The sequence below is a fragment of the Pteronotus mesoamericanus genome, unplaced genomic scaffold (assembly GCF_021234165.1).
Source record: "Pteronotus mesoamericanus isolate MK-2021 breed Mesoamerican mustached bat unplaced genomic scaffold, CSHL_Meso_final contig_90, whole genome shotgun sequence".
Classification (NCBI taxonomy): Eukaryota; Metazoa; Chordata; class Mammalia; order Chiroptera; family Mormoopidae; genus Pteronotus; species Pteronotus mesoamericanus.
The window spans coordinates 5853037-5869143 of NW_026555277.1; the positions used below are offsets into that span (position 1 = coordinate 5853037).

General features: G+C 47.8%; 1 protein-coding gene across 2 annotated transcripts in view; it reads left to right on the top strand.

The window, feature by feature from the left end:
• The first annotated feature begins 359 nt into the window (after positions 1 to 359).
• Positions 360 to 16107, top strand: part of PAX3 (paired box 3) — a 91360-nt gene continuing 75612 nt past the window's right edge. Inside the window, exons 1-4 of one of the 2 annotated variants that reach the window (XM_054586134.1) lie at positions 360 to 444; positions 1731 to 1966; positions 3314 to 3443; positions 4610 to 4744. In XM_054586134.1, coding sequence (XP_054442109.1) covers positions 360 to 444; positions 1731 to 1966; positions 3314 to 3443; positions 4610 to 4744 — 586 coding nt within the window. The remainder of the gene's footprint in view (positions 445 to 1730; positions 1967 to 3313; positions 3444 to 4609; positions 4745 to 16107) is intronic. The other variant, XM_054586135.1, reaches the window with a different exon arrangement.

Genomic DNA, 16107 nt, shown 5'->3' on the forward strand with positions numbered 1-16107 from the left:
ACGGGAGGAGACTCCGGCCGGCCGCGCTCCCGGCCCCACGCCCCCTCCCTGGCTCATCGTGGCGCCCTGAGACCCTCCCCAGCGCCCCAAGCCACGGGGCCACTCGCCCAGACTCCTACCAAACTTTTCCGCCCTGGGCTCGAGATCTTGGACTCAGGGGCCTCCCAGCCTGGTTCCACCTCAAGTTTCTCCCTGGACTAGAAGCGAGCAGACCTCCTCCCCGCGGCCCTCCCTCTCTCCAGCCTTTTTGGGGAGGGGCTCCCCACGCTCTGGGGAGTTCCCGACGGTCACCCGCGCTGCTCTTGCCTTTTTAAATCGCCCTCTCCTGAATATAATTTCCAAGCGAAGCTGCTCCCAGGATGACCACGCTGGCCGGAGCTGTGCCCAGGATGATGCGACCCGGCCCGGGGCAGAACTATCCGCGCAGCGGGTTCCCGCTGGAAGGTAAGCGAGGGCCTCAGCGGCGCCCGGAGCCCCGGCCTGGGCCGGGGCCACTCCGCCCAGCCGCAATCTCCGAAGGCTCCTTCGGCCCTCCCAGGAACACCGTTCCCTAGGTCCCTTCACCCCAGGAGGGAAATCGGGGCGAGATCCGCACCCGATTTTCTCTCTGCAAACGGAACGCCGTTCTCTCGAAAAAGCCCTTGCAGAGTTTGGCGGCCGGGCCCGCTCGGCTCTGTCGTTTTTGGAAAATCGTGGTGGGGAAGAGATAAATCAGCCTTTGAGCACCAGAAGGCAACCTCTCATTTTGCCCACTCAAAGTTGTCTCCGAAGTGTCCCGGCTTCCCCCATATTTGCTAAACTCTTGTAGAGTTTTCGGAAGCATTTTCTCGCCAGCGCGAAGTTGTGAAAGCGAGGCCTGTGATCTCGCCCTGGGGATTTTTAGTATTAATTAATTATTTAGAGTTTCACTCTTCTCAAGCGGCATCTTGAAATTTCCATAGCCCATTCGGGAAACTGCCTTTCCGTCAGCTTGCAGGTCTGGTCATCCGGGGACGCAGGGAGTTTTGCGAGCCCCAGCCATTCTGACAGTTTGAGAGGCTGGGGCGCCCCAGCGGGGAAGCAGGTTCGGTGGCCCCTGCTTTTCACCCTCCGTCCAGAGTAGAATGTGATATCCAGAGCGTAACTGGAGGCCAGGGGGCCTGCGAACAAATCCAGCTGTCTCCCTGTCCCGAGCTGTAACAGGTGACATGCAGTGCCACCTGCGGCCTCCTTTCGGGACTCTTTGATCCCTGGCTGCCGCACTCTTCGCTGGAAATCCCAAGGGCCGTCAGCTCCTCCACGTCCCTTGGAAAGGGAGCAGCCCAGGTCGGGCAGGGTTTGGTATGAGCAGAGTTCCAGAAGGCTGGAGCCTGGGCGAACCTCTGTCTACCAGGAGGCTGTTTCGTGAGGGAGATGCACCTCGTTCCGGCTGCAGGGTCGCCTGCGTTCCCTAGAGTTGCCACCTCACCTGGGCACAGAGGGAAGACGGTTTCTCTGGGACAAGTTATTGTGCCCTGATTGTTCCTTTCACACAAGATTATGGGGCCCTGAATGGCTTAATACTTTGAATAAATGTGGTTGAAAAAAGGGCCGGGGCTGGGAGCTGAACGCGAGCAGGGTCCGCGCTGAGGCCTTATCATTCGGATTGGCCTGAAGAGCGCGAAGTTAGGCGGGGTCGTCCTCCCGGCTGCTGGCCTCAGTTCTCCTGAAATGACTTTCCCTTTGCCTCTCTTCTCACCTTCTGCCCCTAGTGTCCACCCCCCTCGGCCAGGGCCGCGTCAACCAGCTCGGCGGAGTATTTATCAACGGCAGGCCGCTGCCCAACCATATCCGCCACAAGATCGTGGAGATGGCCCACCACGGAATCCGGCCCTGTGTCATCTCCCGCCAGTTGCGCGTGTCCCACGGTTGCGTCTCTAAGATCCTGTGCAGGTACCAGGAGACGGGTTCTATCCGCCCCGGTGCCATCGGCGGCAGCAAGCCCAAGGTGAGCAGGCGCGCTGGCTCTGGAGGCTTCTGAGCCTGCAGTGTTCGAGGTAGGGAAGAGCCGCCCGGGGAAAGCACTGCCATCTGGGACTTTCCAAGGAGTTACTTTTCAAGTCTGGGGAGGTGTGTGTGCGTGCGGTGTGTGCGTGTGCGTGTGTGTGTGTGTGTCTGGTGTGGGGGTACTTAGTTGCTGCCTAAGCTGAGGTTCTTTGATAAACTCCAAGGGAAAACTCCAGCCCTTTTGTAAGGAAGACATAGCACATTTTTATTGCCCTGAACCTTGTAATTTCTCAACGTATTATTTTAATAGGAAAGCACCAAACTATGTGTCCACCTGTTGCTGGTTTCTTCCCAAGGTGTCTCCCTAGTTCCCACCCACTGCACCTCCATGTACAAAACTGATCAAAGGAGCCTTTTCTGCTTTTTTTAAAAAAATGGTTTCTCTGCCAACTTCCGTCCCCAATCTCTTCCCATCCAAATGGTCTTCAAGGAGTCAAAAACTGGGTTATTGTTTTCTTTGAAATGAGCCAATGACTTGGTTTTTAAAAAGCAGCTTGATGCTATACTCAACTGATTTTGGTTCCACTTTAAAAAAGAAAAGAGAGTCCCACTGGCTAAGGCTGAGTGGGAGGGGGTTACATCGGGTCTGCCTTTTCTTCTGAATGTGGAGGAAATGCAATATAATTTTCTAGTTGCCACAGAGCACAATCAAAAGGAGAGTTCTGGTAAACTTAAGACTTCTGAATACCCTGCACTTCTCCCTCCTCAACGCCCTTTGCAATCTCTCTAAGAATCTCTGGAAACTCTTTTAATTGGAAAAAAAAATAAGAGCCAGTTTCTCAAATTATCTCCATTTGTTATCCACTCTAATTTTTGAAAATGTAGATATTCGCCTTCTGCATTTCATTTTGCTCTTCACTTTAGCTAAAATCTTGTGCTCCTTTGGAGAGACAAGAGTTGCAAATCTAACTTGATTTCTCTGCTTCTCCTGCAAGCCTTTTTTTTTTTTTTTTTTTTTTTTTAGTTTCGTTTTCGTGTTGATTTTGTGTAAGGAATTGCCTGGCTGTATGTCCAGGGGTCAGAATGTGCACCCCTCTTTTTCATTTATCTTGACTGTATGAGCTTATCAGAGGAGGGGAGGGTCCCCAGATTGCTTGGGGTATGAGGACTTTCTGTCTGGCCCTACCTAAACATAAACTGTCTTGGAGAGTTGGGATCCTTTTTCTAACAAGGGGAACCTTCCCAGGGGGTGCAGGAAGGAGCATCCGGCTTGGCTCGGAGGCTGAGGGGCCACCTCATTTGGCTCGGAGGACTGGGTACCAACACCTGCCTGCCTGTTCTCTTAAAGCAGGTGACAACGCCTGACGTGGAGAAGAAAATTGAGGAGTACAAAAGAGAGAACCCGGGCATGTTCAGCTGGGAAATTCGAGACAAATTACTCAAAGATGCGGTCTGTGATCGAAACACCGTGCCCTCAGGTATCAGGCCCATTAACGTCTTCATGAAGTGCGGCCATAAATCGCTATTTATCGGGCGGGTCATTTAAGCTATAATCACCCCAATGATCGATCTGGGCCATCGGGAGTCGGCTCCTCCTAGGGCCCTGAAATATTCACAAGCCAGTGTTTTATGGAGAGAGCGTTGAGCTGCTTGTCCTGGGGTTGAGACCGCCGCGGAGGGCTCCCCAAAGAGGATTTCTGTCGAAGAAACGAGAGGCAGAGGCCAAGCCTTTATTAATATTGATGTTCCTTTTTAAAGAGAAACAAATGTCTTGGTAACCCCAACAGAGAGGAGATGGGACGCAGCCTGCCGAGGCTTTGCGGTGTCCGCTGAGGAGGGGAGGCTCCGTACAGGCCTGCGGTGCCCCCGCGGGTCCCAGGGACCATCCGGCGCCCCTCGCCAGCCGTGGGTGGCGCAGGGAGAAGAGGGGCGAGCGCAGGCGGAGAGCGAAGGCTCGCAGGAGAGTTTGTTTTTAATTAAAAGGAAACTCCCTTTTCCCCCACTGCGAGAACGAGATATTTCAGAGCATGGATTTGTTTACCACACTGGAATCTGGAAAAAATAAATGGGGGGAGAGTGCATTTTCTTTTGATTTTTACAATAGGAAACGGTTCTGCAGTTGAAATTGAAACCCTTTATAGCTTCAAAAAAAAAAAAAAGTTGAATTGCAGAAGAAGGGTCTGCTGCGGGCCTTCCGCCCCGAAAGGGAATGCTGGGCCCGCCCAATGCCTTCAGGTGGTGGTGCGGGGAGGGGGGGTGCAGGGTGGGCTGGCGGCAGTATTCTCTTAGACTGGGGACCTAGAGCCCTGTCTAGAGAGTCGAGAAGAAAACGCTTCCTGCTGGGAGAGAGGGGCAGAAACTGCGGTTCCTGGCCCTCCCTTAGAGGTGCAAGCTTCCCAGGCTCCAGTCTTCCTTTTTCTAGATGTTGATTTTGGGGTTGGGGGGGTTTGAAGAGGGGCTGAGGGGGGTTTGAAGACAGGCTGAGGGGGTGGTGGGAAGGCGTGGAGGCCTCAGAAAGCAGGAGGAGACCGGAGCGAGCTGTGCGAGGCCGCGGCGCCAGGGCGCGGACTGGAGGTGGGGGCCCTCTCCCACCCGGCCCTGCCCGTCTCAGTCGTTTGCGCTCCCTGCCTCCTCCCACCCCCAGTGAGTTCCATCAGCCGAATCTTGAGGAGTAAATTCGGGAAAGGCGAGGAGGAGGAGGTCGACCTGGAGAGGAAGGAGGCAGAAGAGAGCGAGAAGAAGGCGAAACACAGCATCGACGGCATCCTGAGCGAGCGAGGTAAGCGGCGGCGCCTGGGAGGACAGCCGCGCTCTGGCGCTGGGGGCCGGAGGTCGGCCCAGCCCCGGCTCACGTCGAGGTCTCCTCGCACCTGCCCTCAGCACCCGGATAAGAGCCCTCAAGTGAGAGACGCACTTGCAGCCAAAACAAAAATCTCTGTTCTGTTTACTTCCTCTAGTTCATGAATCTTTCCTCCGCATCACTTCCAGATTCGGGAGGCTAGAACTTTGAATTGAGTTTTAGGTGCGGGGCCTTGCCTTCTGGAGCACGGGATTGGGCGGCTCCCAGGGGTTTTGTGTGCGCGTGCGGGTGTGTGTTGGGGGGGGGGGGCGGGAGATAGCCTGTGATCCTCCCGAGGTTGAAGGAACTTTTGCGCCCTCGGGAAAAGCTCCGATCACCAGAGTTTTGCAGGTGCGGGGGGGGGGGCTGACAGGGAAAGAGAGAGAGAGAGAGAGAGAGAGAGAGAGAGAGAGAGAGAGAGAAATGTTGATAGGCCATGGGCCCTCAAGGTTGCCCCACAAGGGCTACCCTCGACATGTATGTGTATGTTGGCTACTTTTCCTTTGTTTCAAGTTGGTTTTCAAATGCGATGGGGTTTGATTTGTGTGCGTCTGGAAGTAAAAACAGCCTAGGCTCTGGGTTACAAACTGGGGGATTTGGGTTTTGCGCCTGCAGTACTGGCACCCTCTCTGTCCAAGGGTGCTGACTTCTTGTTGGCTGCGACCTGTCAGCATCACGAGGAAATCTCTTGCTCAGAACCTTGAGTGCAGCCTGCCTCCCTTTTGCATGCTGTGTGTCATCTTCAGACTCTAAGGGTGCCCCCCGCAAGGAGAGTCAATCCCTTTGTGTTGACCCAGGAAGGGGTGACTGTACTGAGGAGGAATCTCAGCAGATTTGCACCTCAGCAATTTTGGCCTTGGGGATGGTTGCAACTCTTCAAATCTGCAGAGGATCTAGAGTCCCTGGGTCCCCCTCATCTGGGGCCTGGATTTTGTAGGGCTGAGTTGTGAATGGTTCTAGAAGGTCAGGCGACTCTTCCGATGGGCTGGGAGCGATTGCACACTGTGACCAGCTGGGTCAGTGGCCCTGATCTGTGAGGGGCTGTGGATGGTTCTTCCTCTTACCTTCCTTGCCCAACCCCTGGGCAGATGCTTGGGCTTTAGAAACCAATACAAAATTGGTACAGAGCCTCAAAAGGACACTTAGATTTAGATGTTACAAATCCAAATGGCTGATTTCAGGGATAGACAGAAGTATAGATGCTCTGGCACACACAGGCAATCCAAAAAAACCTCAGAAAAACAAAAAAGAAACCCCCAAAACCAACCCCCCTCAAACAAACAACAACAACATAACACACACACACACACACACACAAACCCAAACACCAAAAATCATGGCAGGTTGCAACCCTCCCTTTAAAGCCTGGGTCTCACATGGTCTCAGTCTAAGCCCCTCCTTTTAGACGCACCGTTCCTTTCCTGGGCTCTGCGAAGACACCCAGCTTCATTCCAGGTCTAGATACAGCATGGAGGTGCTAGGGAGGGAGGAAAGCGAGAAATCAGCCAACCCCAAACCCAATGAGCCATTTCGGGCAGTGGGGCCAGGAGCCCAGAGAGTCCCAGAGGCTCGAGAAGAATGCAGGGGAGGCACAACTTTGCTACTTGTTACCGGAGGCGCCCTGCGTGGCAGATCCGAGGCTCCCTCGCAGCACAGGCAACCAAGGCCCAGGAGACAAAACGCCCCAAATGAGCTGGTCAAACATTTGTACAACTTTTCCAGCTTTTACAAAGAAGGCCTTCTCTACACAATCTACACTTGGAGATGAACTTGGGAGACAAAGCCTGGAGAGTCCATTGAAACTCACACTTTAGCTCGGCCCAGACAAAGCTCTGGCTCGCAGCAGCTTGATGTGAACAAAGGAAGGCAACCTTTTTATAATTCAAGGAGAAAAGAAGAGAAAACAGCCCCACAAAGGGCCACGAATAGACATTATGGGCTTGCAATGAGGGATGAATTATTCAATGAGCCCCAATAGTGCTGCGCCAGGAAGTTTTATGGACTCTCCAGCGTGGAAAAAGTGGCCATTTCACCTACAAAATGTTTCTAGTCTTTTGGGCTGTCTAGCTGGAATGGCTGCCATTCAAGGGCAATTGCTACCATTTTAAAAATCTGAGTATTCTTCCCAGCGGGAGCTGTGCCGTTGAAAACACACACACGCACACACCTCGGAAGCTGAAGCCTAATTTAATTTGGGGTTGTCAAGGATGATGCAGCGTCAGTCTCTCCAGCGCCTCTAGCTTCCTTCTCAGATGAACCCTGGAGGGCAAGAGGGGCCCAAAGAAAGAGTGAAGTGTAGTTCGAAGGGAAATTTGTAAACCTCAAAAAACTCCCTCTGTTCTTTGGGCATCAAACGTCACAGGTCACTCCGCTCGTAAAATAGAAGGTATGTTGACCAAGACCCTGGAGCGCTCCGGCGGAGGAGCAGGAGGCAGGGGCCTTTAGGTCTCCTGACTAGGGCGGTGCGCTCTCTCCGAGGCTCCAGCTCCCCTGTGGGCCCGGAGGGTGTTGCTGCGGCTGTCTTTCCAGGGGACATCTTTCCACTGGTCCTCTGGTCCTAGGACATAGGGGAGAGGCACCCTGAAAGAGGTCAACACCATCCTCCTTCTTTCCAGGGTCTTGCTCTTTCCCAAGATGGTCCCCTCACCTCCCCAACTTTCCCTTGTCCTTCGCCCAAGCCGAAAGCAGCTCAGCGTGCCGACCGGGGACCCTCAGGGGCTGTACGCCGCTGCGGGGTCCATCCTTCCAACGTCTTTTCGGATGGAAGGGTTGGGCGGCCAGGGAACACCCAACTCCCTACCGCCCAGCCCTTAGCTGGCAAGGAGGCCCGAGCAGCCAAGTCCCGCTCGCAGCGTCGGGGGCTGTGGGTACGGCCCGCTCTGCGGCCCCTCAATGGGCGCCTCTGTTCTTCCCCGGCCCGCGGGCGCCGCCACAATGGGCTGGCCCCCACTCCTGCGCCCTGCGCCAAAGCGCCGCGCCGCCCCCTCCCTCGCGCTCCGGCCGGCTCGCAGCTTAGCTCGCCGGGCTGCAGCCGACTCAATTGCCTCCTTTATGTCCTTCTCACTTTCATCTAGACACAGCCCGCCACCCCTCCCCTTTTTTTTTCTCCCTTGCCTGAGGCTCACATTAGTGAAATTTCTGCAACCTCTCCCCACTTTTTTTTTCTTATTTTAAAGAAAGCCCTTAACACAAAAGCAGTGACTAATCAATAGAAACTGCTCCTTCATCTCCCCCTCCTTCGCCTCCTCCTCCTCCTCCTCCTTCTCTTCTTACTCCTCCTCCAGCAGAGTGACGCTTTTCCTGTTTGTGAGTTTTGGGAAACATTTTTACCCTGTGCCGTAATGGAATTAGAGGACAGATGAGGACTGTAAATGGACACGCGACTGCAAGACTGTCGCTTAAATATTTAGATGCAACGTTACAATTACTGACTTGTTGCAGCGGCTTTGAAGTGGCGCTCGAGGGTGCAGGGGGAGAGAGGCCAGATCGCCAAATTGATGTTTTGATTGGGGCTGGAGATACACTTTCACAGGACTTTCCCCCTTTTTACAATCACCAGTGAGCGTGGGAGTTTTGCGACAATTTCAAAGGTTGAGCTAAGAGACCCCCAAGCATAGGTCGGTTGGAGCTGATACTCCTTTCATATCTCGCCCTTCCTTTTTGACATTTATGAAAAACAGCGCTGCTCTTTGTTTTTGTTTTTGTTCCTTGATTTGAGAAAGTTAAAGGGACAAAAAGTTTTGCTCGCGTCCCCGCCCGTTCTGTTTGTAAACTTGAGCTCTTCTAAAATTAACAAGATCGACGTCAGCTTTCCAGTGGGGCATAAAATAACGCCATTAAAAGCACGGAAAAGTTTTAAAGGTTCAGGAAGTAGTATTTTATTTCCAGTGGAATCATGAAACGAGCACTTGCTCCCCTGACGGGAGCGCCACTGAAATCGAGGGGAACCGAGGGCCGGGCGAGCAGGGCCGGACCTGCGGGTGCGAGGCGAGGGGCTGGCGGGCGGACTTTCCCACAGACGGGCGTCGTGGGGTGTGGGGTGTCAGGTCTTAGGGTGGCCGCCTCGGAACCCTTGCTGCAGTGGGCCGCCTACTCCCCAAGTTCGCGTGTCAGAATCACGCATCTGGCCCCGGCGTCGGCTCAGTCTTGAGAGGACCGAGCAGAGCTGCCGAAGTCCTCTGCAGCGCTCAACAAGACATGTGAAAATACATTGGGAAACACCAGAACTTGAATTAAATTAAGGCACCAACCACACTGCATACTTTTTCAAGAACGTAGCGGTCGCGCTTTTCCCGGTGGAGCGATCGGAAAGGCAGCAGCCGCGCTTGGATGTCGGTTTTTCTTATTCGCTTGTTTGTTTTGCCGGGGCTGACTGCTGTATGTTTACTTTCTAGCCTTATTGAAAACATGCAGATTTTCTCATTAATGCTTGAAATCGTATGTTTATTTGGGGGCTTGATTTGATTGCTGATAGCACCGGAACGGGGACGTGGGGGCTTCACGTGCGTAATAATTACCGAAAGGTTATTTAAGAGTCCCCAGGGCTGTGCAATAAAACCCGCCGGGGCGGTGAGGCGGAACCGGCAAGTGCGCGGGGGTGCAGGAGAGCGCAGCGTGCGCACTCAGTCAGGTGGGTGGAAGGACCGCCACTGAGCCCCCGTCCGCATCCACGAATGCATGTATTTTGAGGACAGGCACACAAAAATCCTTCCTAGCTCTGAGGTTAAATGTCTAAGTTGTGCATAAGTAAATAACCCGTGAAAATAGAAAGCGACGACATCAGCAAATACACAAAGGAGGTGAGAGCGAGGTTGGCCAGGGCTGGGGCAGAGAAGGTTCTGTTCGGTGGGGTCTACCTCAGGTACTTCTATACGCGGGCGAATAAAGATTAAAGAACCATTAAGAATGTAGATATAGAACTAACAAGACACTAAAAGGCAATTAAGCAGTCAGTTTAATGCCTTATCTCACTGGTTGCTCTGGGGTTGTTTTACAACTAGGAATTAAAATCTGAAAAGGAAGTTTTCAGCAGCTCTGGCCAAATATTGATTAAGTAGCTGTTTGTTGATGCCATTGTTAGGCATTAAAAGGCCGGGATCGCGGCCCCTCACGGGCCATCTTCCATTGTGAGAGATTCTTAGCCGCCGAGATCAAAGCGGGATCACTTCAACTTATCTGTCTTGGAAAATCCTCCTTTTCCTCTGAAACCTCTAAGGAGGATTGACCAAATTCTCTTTAAGAAATAGGAACCGAAACCAGTTATATGTTGAGGGTTTATAGAGAGGAGATTCATGGGGTGTTTTTAATTATCCTATGGTGATTTCTTGTTTAGAACTTAGGCGAAGATGGCAAATTTATCCTCAAATAAATTTTCATTTGGGGGAGGTGGTGGGAGGCGTGGGAGCTACTCTCTGACTGTCGATATATTTCTAAATATGGAAGCCTCACTGAAGTTGCCTTCCCACCTTGGTTGATGTAAAAGGAAAGAGGTCAGATTTTTTTCTTTATATGAAAAACTAGGTAGGAAATAATTAAATACTTAGGAAACTAAGAGTTATATTGACTACATTTCTCTCCATGTGTTTCCATTATTTTTGTGTTTATAGATGGTTAGATGAGACTCAGGTATATTTCTAAACCCCCTGTAATGAAGAGGTAGATGTGTTTGTGTGTGTAGTTTGTGCGTTGTTGAAGTTTATTTATAAGTCGGTCACTATGAATTATGCTGGCAGTAAACTATATCCAGTTGCAAAAAATAAAGGTAAATGGATTACACTTTCTAGAGTCATCAGAATTTAAGGTAACAGCACAGCCTCTTAATTGATACTCAGCACTGCTGTTGAATGCTAGGAAAAATATTTCCCTGAATGATTTCATGAACTTTTTTTGCTGTTGATTATCAGATGGCTGATTAGACTCTTTTTTTTTGTTTAAGAATTTAATATATTTGAATAGGCTTTTCTTTTATTATGAGAGCTAAAATTCTTGCAAGAGCTTTTTTGGGAAATACCATCTCTGTGCTTAATTTGCAAATTCCACTGAATCACTCTAAGTGAGTTTATGAAATTTATGCCAGATTTAGGCTTTGAGTGTTCAACTGTGCATCATAGATCTGCCTGCATGTGGGACTTCCAGGGTCCCCTTCTCCAATTAAGCTCATTCCAGTACTAAATAATTGTGCATAAGGCTTTATTTTTATTTCATTTTATTTTTTACTCTTTCTGTTCACTCTTGCACAAGAGGTATCTTGACATCCAGAATCAGAATCATTAGTGGATATTTTCTCATATTTTCTATTACTATCTCCCAATCACGGGAACATCTCCCTATGCTCAGTTGTTCTTTGATATAGTCCTCATCATTGCGCTGGAGAGCAAGGCCTAAAATAGGTTGAGCTGGAAGTGTGAGTCAGCTCAGATCTGTTTTGGTTATCTCCTCCTGGGTCCAGGTGCAGCATTAGAAAGTTCTTTGTTGCATATGCCATACATACATGTATATCTTACATACATATACAGTTAAAGTGACTTTTCCCTTGACACCCTTGGATGTCAGGGTCTATGTTGATGTACTGCCCCGGGAACAGCAGAATTGAGCTTCAGTTTGGGCCTGATTTCAGTACCAAAGCAGAATTACTGACTTGAGAATCAGCTTTTGTCAACTACATCTCAATAAAGATGGGGGGAAAAAAAACAACTTTGATATCATTGTTTAAAAAAAATAAAAGAACTGGCTGCCTTTGGCTGGGGACCTGTGATCAGAGAAAGTGAAAGGGAATTTCAGAAGTTGCTGTTCTCTTGGAGGATGCACAGCACAGGCTCTGACCCCGTCAGCCAGTCTCTGGGAGAGAGTGGCGCAGCTGGGCTTTCAGCTCTGCCTTGCAGTGTTGGGCCAAACAGCAAGCTCTACCAGTGTTGCACTTTTGCTGGAATCTGGACATCTGGCCTCTAGGAAAGCTTCTGCTCACATTATCTGTGTTGGGATTATGCTCCTAAATGAACAAGAAATATATCATTTCCAGTTTGTAATCAGAACATGTCCAGTTATCAAAATGCCCATTAACGTTATAAAGCATCTATTTAGGAGAGATGGGGTAGAAACTTCACCATTGTCAATGGCAGATAGGAAAACCATGGAAAGTATTTGCTGAAGACACTTGAGGAATACTAGGTTTTATGAATTCTTATCTTCAATGTCTATTTTCCTTCCTAATCAAAACTAAGAAAAGACTAACAGATAATTTCTGCTGTGGAAGTGGCCACTTTTCTTTAGAAACGAAATTGTATCTTAACGAAGGGCGGTGGTGTAAAACTTAGAATTTGGCGGATATGCATTTCTCCTAGAAAGGAAAATCTTGAGAAAGAATTTTACCTTGTACATTATGTATAGCAAAGTTTGTAGCATTTAACTTTTTTGCTGCAGAAGTTTAAGCAAATGGCAGCCACCACAAAGAGTCCCTTCTTTTTAGGGTGAAGCAACTTGATCAAAGTAGTCTCAGTTTTTATGTTCTTCTTGGTGCAGTGATTGGGAAATGAATCTTTCCCAATACAACAAATTACAACTCATGACATGCAGTGACAAACTAGCTCTGTATTTGTCTCGTTAATCCCATTCAACGATTCCTTGATTCTTTTGTATTTTTATTTGGCCAGATTTAGTGCATCTACAATAGTATATTAATATCAACTCCCAGTTCAAGGAGTCAATTTCCCACTCATCCTGGATCTAATTCCGGTTAATTCCATTTTAAAATACCTGATCAAAATGCTTTGTGACAAGGCTGAGGGACTCTTCTTGGTTGACCAATCTAGGATTAAGGAAGAGGAAATAGCACTGATTTTCAGCATTTAAAAATCACCAGGATCACATTGAAACTTCAAATAGTGTACTTTTATGGAGGCTTAAATGTAAATTTTCAAAATTTTTATAAGTGGATGGTAGTCATGTTTCTGGAAACAACTGCAGAATTAAATGTACTTGGCCTTATATCATTACATGGAAACAATAAGTAAGTTAGGGTAGGCTTGTTAAGAAAGTACAGTTAATTGCTGCACAATTTATATTGCAACATGGAATTGGTTTAGTTTTTGTGTACTTTCATAGTAAATGCTTACATGCTCACATACAAATTTGCATTTAACAGAAGGCCTGTATTTGAAGGCTTGTGATTTTTATAGGTACACAGATACATTAAAAGTACAGCCACCTGGCCCTCTCCCTCCTCCTCTTCTTCTTCTCTTCCTTCTCTTCCTCCTCCTCCTCCTCCCCTTCCCCTCCTCCTTCTTCTTCTCTTCTTCTTCTTCTTCTTCTTCTCTTCTCCTTCTTCTTCTTCTCCTCCTCCTCCCTCTCCCTCTCCCCTCCCCCCTCCTCTCCTCCTCCTCCTCCTTCTGGCAAACTCTAGTAAAGGCATAACTTACCTAGTCAGCTTGCACTTGGGCATTGTATGGGGGTATTAATATCTTCCTTGGTCCTTTATAAGGTCTAGCTTAAAAAAACCTTTTGTTTTTAAATAAAGACTCATAGAGTCTATCTTCAAACATATGTTTTAAAAGTCTCCTAATATTTAAATATATTATCATGGTTAAGAAAATCTCGGCTAAAGGGTGTGTGCATGAGTGTATGTGTCCGTCAATGACCGTGACTGGGATTAACCTGAACTAAAGAAAATTAATTGGTCCAATTCATTTTATTATAATAAAAGCAACAGGTTTCTTCTCTCTGAATCTGCACTTGGCCAGTTTCCTGATAGAGGTTCACTAAAGCAAGTGAGTATTTCTTGTCTGCTCTGACTAAATACACTCTAATGTCCTTTTCCATGCCTTTGCTTACCTTATAAGGGCACAGCACCCAAGGTAAAAGTAGTATGTTCTTGCATTGCTAATTTTGCTTTAAAATTGAGACCAAGCACGCTTCGGGTGTGACCCCTTGAACTTCAGTTTTGACATCTGTACAAAGAGCCATATCATACCAACACTCCAGGGTGATATGAAAATAAAACAAAAAGATGCAAGTTATGTGCAAATTACACTTATTGTGGGAAAACTCAAAATCCTGGGGGAGAATAACCCCTGACATGCAGAAAGTGACCGGTCTCCTAGCAGATGGGCTCTGCCCAAGGGCAGATAAAAAGCTTAATTCAGGGTTTAGGAGTGACAATAAAGACCAACAGGCAGACACTCATGCACACACACACATTTCACAAAATTCACTTCTACTGAGTCAAAAAAATGAGTTTGTAAACAGCTATTTAATGTCATAGATCTTATTGACTTAATAGATATGAAAAATAATAAAATCCTAAAACCCTTCACTGAGATGTCAAAAGATAGTTTTAAATTACTTTTTCTTCTAGCTCTATAATGATTATGTTTCTCCCTTAGGTTAACTTAGCTTTTAAAAAACTCTTCCAAATCAAACTTTATTTTTTGGCACAAGTTGTTTTTTTCCCCGCCTCAGTCCCTTAATCAGGGATTGACAAACAAGTTGCCTTTTGAAAATAAGTTTCATACATACATTCTTTCTCCTGAAATCCTCCCACAATCCTTAGCTTTGTGTAATTTTTTTGGTTCAATTTCTCATTACATCCCCTCTTCAGTCTATTTCACTGTTCTTAAATGTCCTTACAGCTCTGCACGTGACATTGTGTATTTTTTCTTTGTTCTTGATTCTTCTTAATCCCTCTCCTTTAAAAGTTTGAGTTCAGAAATATTAAGGAAACTCCTTAATTTGTTAAGCTGGAGGATATATTTCAATGACCTTTTTATTCGGTTTCCCTCTATTCAGTTTCGAAAGTTTGGGACTTCCGTGCTACCCGGGCACAGTGCAAGGGTGAAAGAAAGCAGTCTGGCTTGTAAAGATTTGCGGGGCTGGAGAGCCCCCTCACCCCATTTTTCCCACTGGAGTAGCTTGCCAGGGCGGCCACTGGAGAGAGGGAAGGTTGTTTTCTTATCCCCGCATGCACTGGTCTGACCTGTCTCCGGAATAGGTCAGGCTGGGGCACAGCCAGTTTATGCAGCTGTTGTGGCTTAGGCGTCACAGCAGGCAGCCAGGGCTCCTTGGCCAACCGGCCCCCAGTGAACTGATAAAAATTCGCTGGCGCGGGTGAGCCATGGGGCCTTCCTTCTGGACTCTGCTGGCCCCCTGAAGGCTTTCAGATGCAAGGGGACTCCTGGATTACGCAGGCCAACTCTCAGCTGCAAGAGGGAAGCATTCTCTATCTGAGGATCACACTCTTGTCGGTCCAAACACTCAAGTGAGATACATGCTTTGTCAGATTTTATTTTAAATCACATTTATTTTTGACTGGGTAAAACACTCACTTTGTACATAATTCTAAAGATATAAGAAGAAGTACAGTAGCCCTGGCCAGATAGCTCAGTTGGTTAGAGTGTTGTTCCCGTACACCAAGGTTGAGGGTTCAGCGCCTGGGCGGGACATGTACAAGAATCAACCAATGAATGCGTTAATAAGTGGAATAACAAATTGATCTCTCTCTCTCTCAAAAAAAAGCAATTTAAAGAAAGATATCAGTGATAAGTTTTCTTCCACCTGTGTCCTTAGGGTGTCTGTGCATAAACAAGCAATTATGTTTCTCTCCCTTTAAAAAAATTCTCTCCTGCCCTTTTGCACAAGTGATTGTCTGCTGTGGAAACTGTTCTGCACCTTTTTCCTTTCACTTTAGAATATATCTCAGCAGTTACTCCATATCAGGGTCAGAAAGTCTCAGCCTTATTTGTATAGCTGCATAGTATTCTGCCGTAATGGCAAATGACTAACATTAGACCATTTCCAATCTAACAGCACCATTTGGCACATATGTGAGTTATTTGTAAAATAGTTCCTTCTTGGTAGGGACAAAGGGAATGGCATTTGTAATTTTGATAGCTTCGGTGGAATTTGGGTTTGGTGTTGAGAACAAATGGAGAAGGAATGCTTTGTGAGCTTCGAACGGGAACATGTCGCCTGTGGCTACTTCACAAGGAAAGAGACACGTGACCACTGCATGTATGTAGAAGCATAGGTTTTGAAATTTCTGCTTAGGAAGATGTCTTAACAGTGACCACACTCTGGAAATTCCTCTAATATTCAGTTATTTATCCAAATGCAACATTCTGTAAATCTAAAAAGAACTTTTTTTTACTTATTTTTTTCTCTTTTTATTCTTTTTTTCTTGCCTGCTGTTTACCTCACTTCACTGTCATCAAACATTGTACATGTTAAGCATTCTTACTTGTTTTTTTCCTATGCGGGAGAAAGTATAGCTTTATAACAATTTAGAGGCAATGTGTTCTGATTGTTTAGTTACA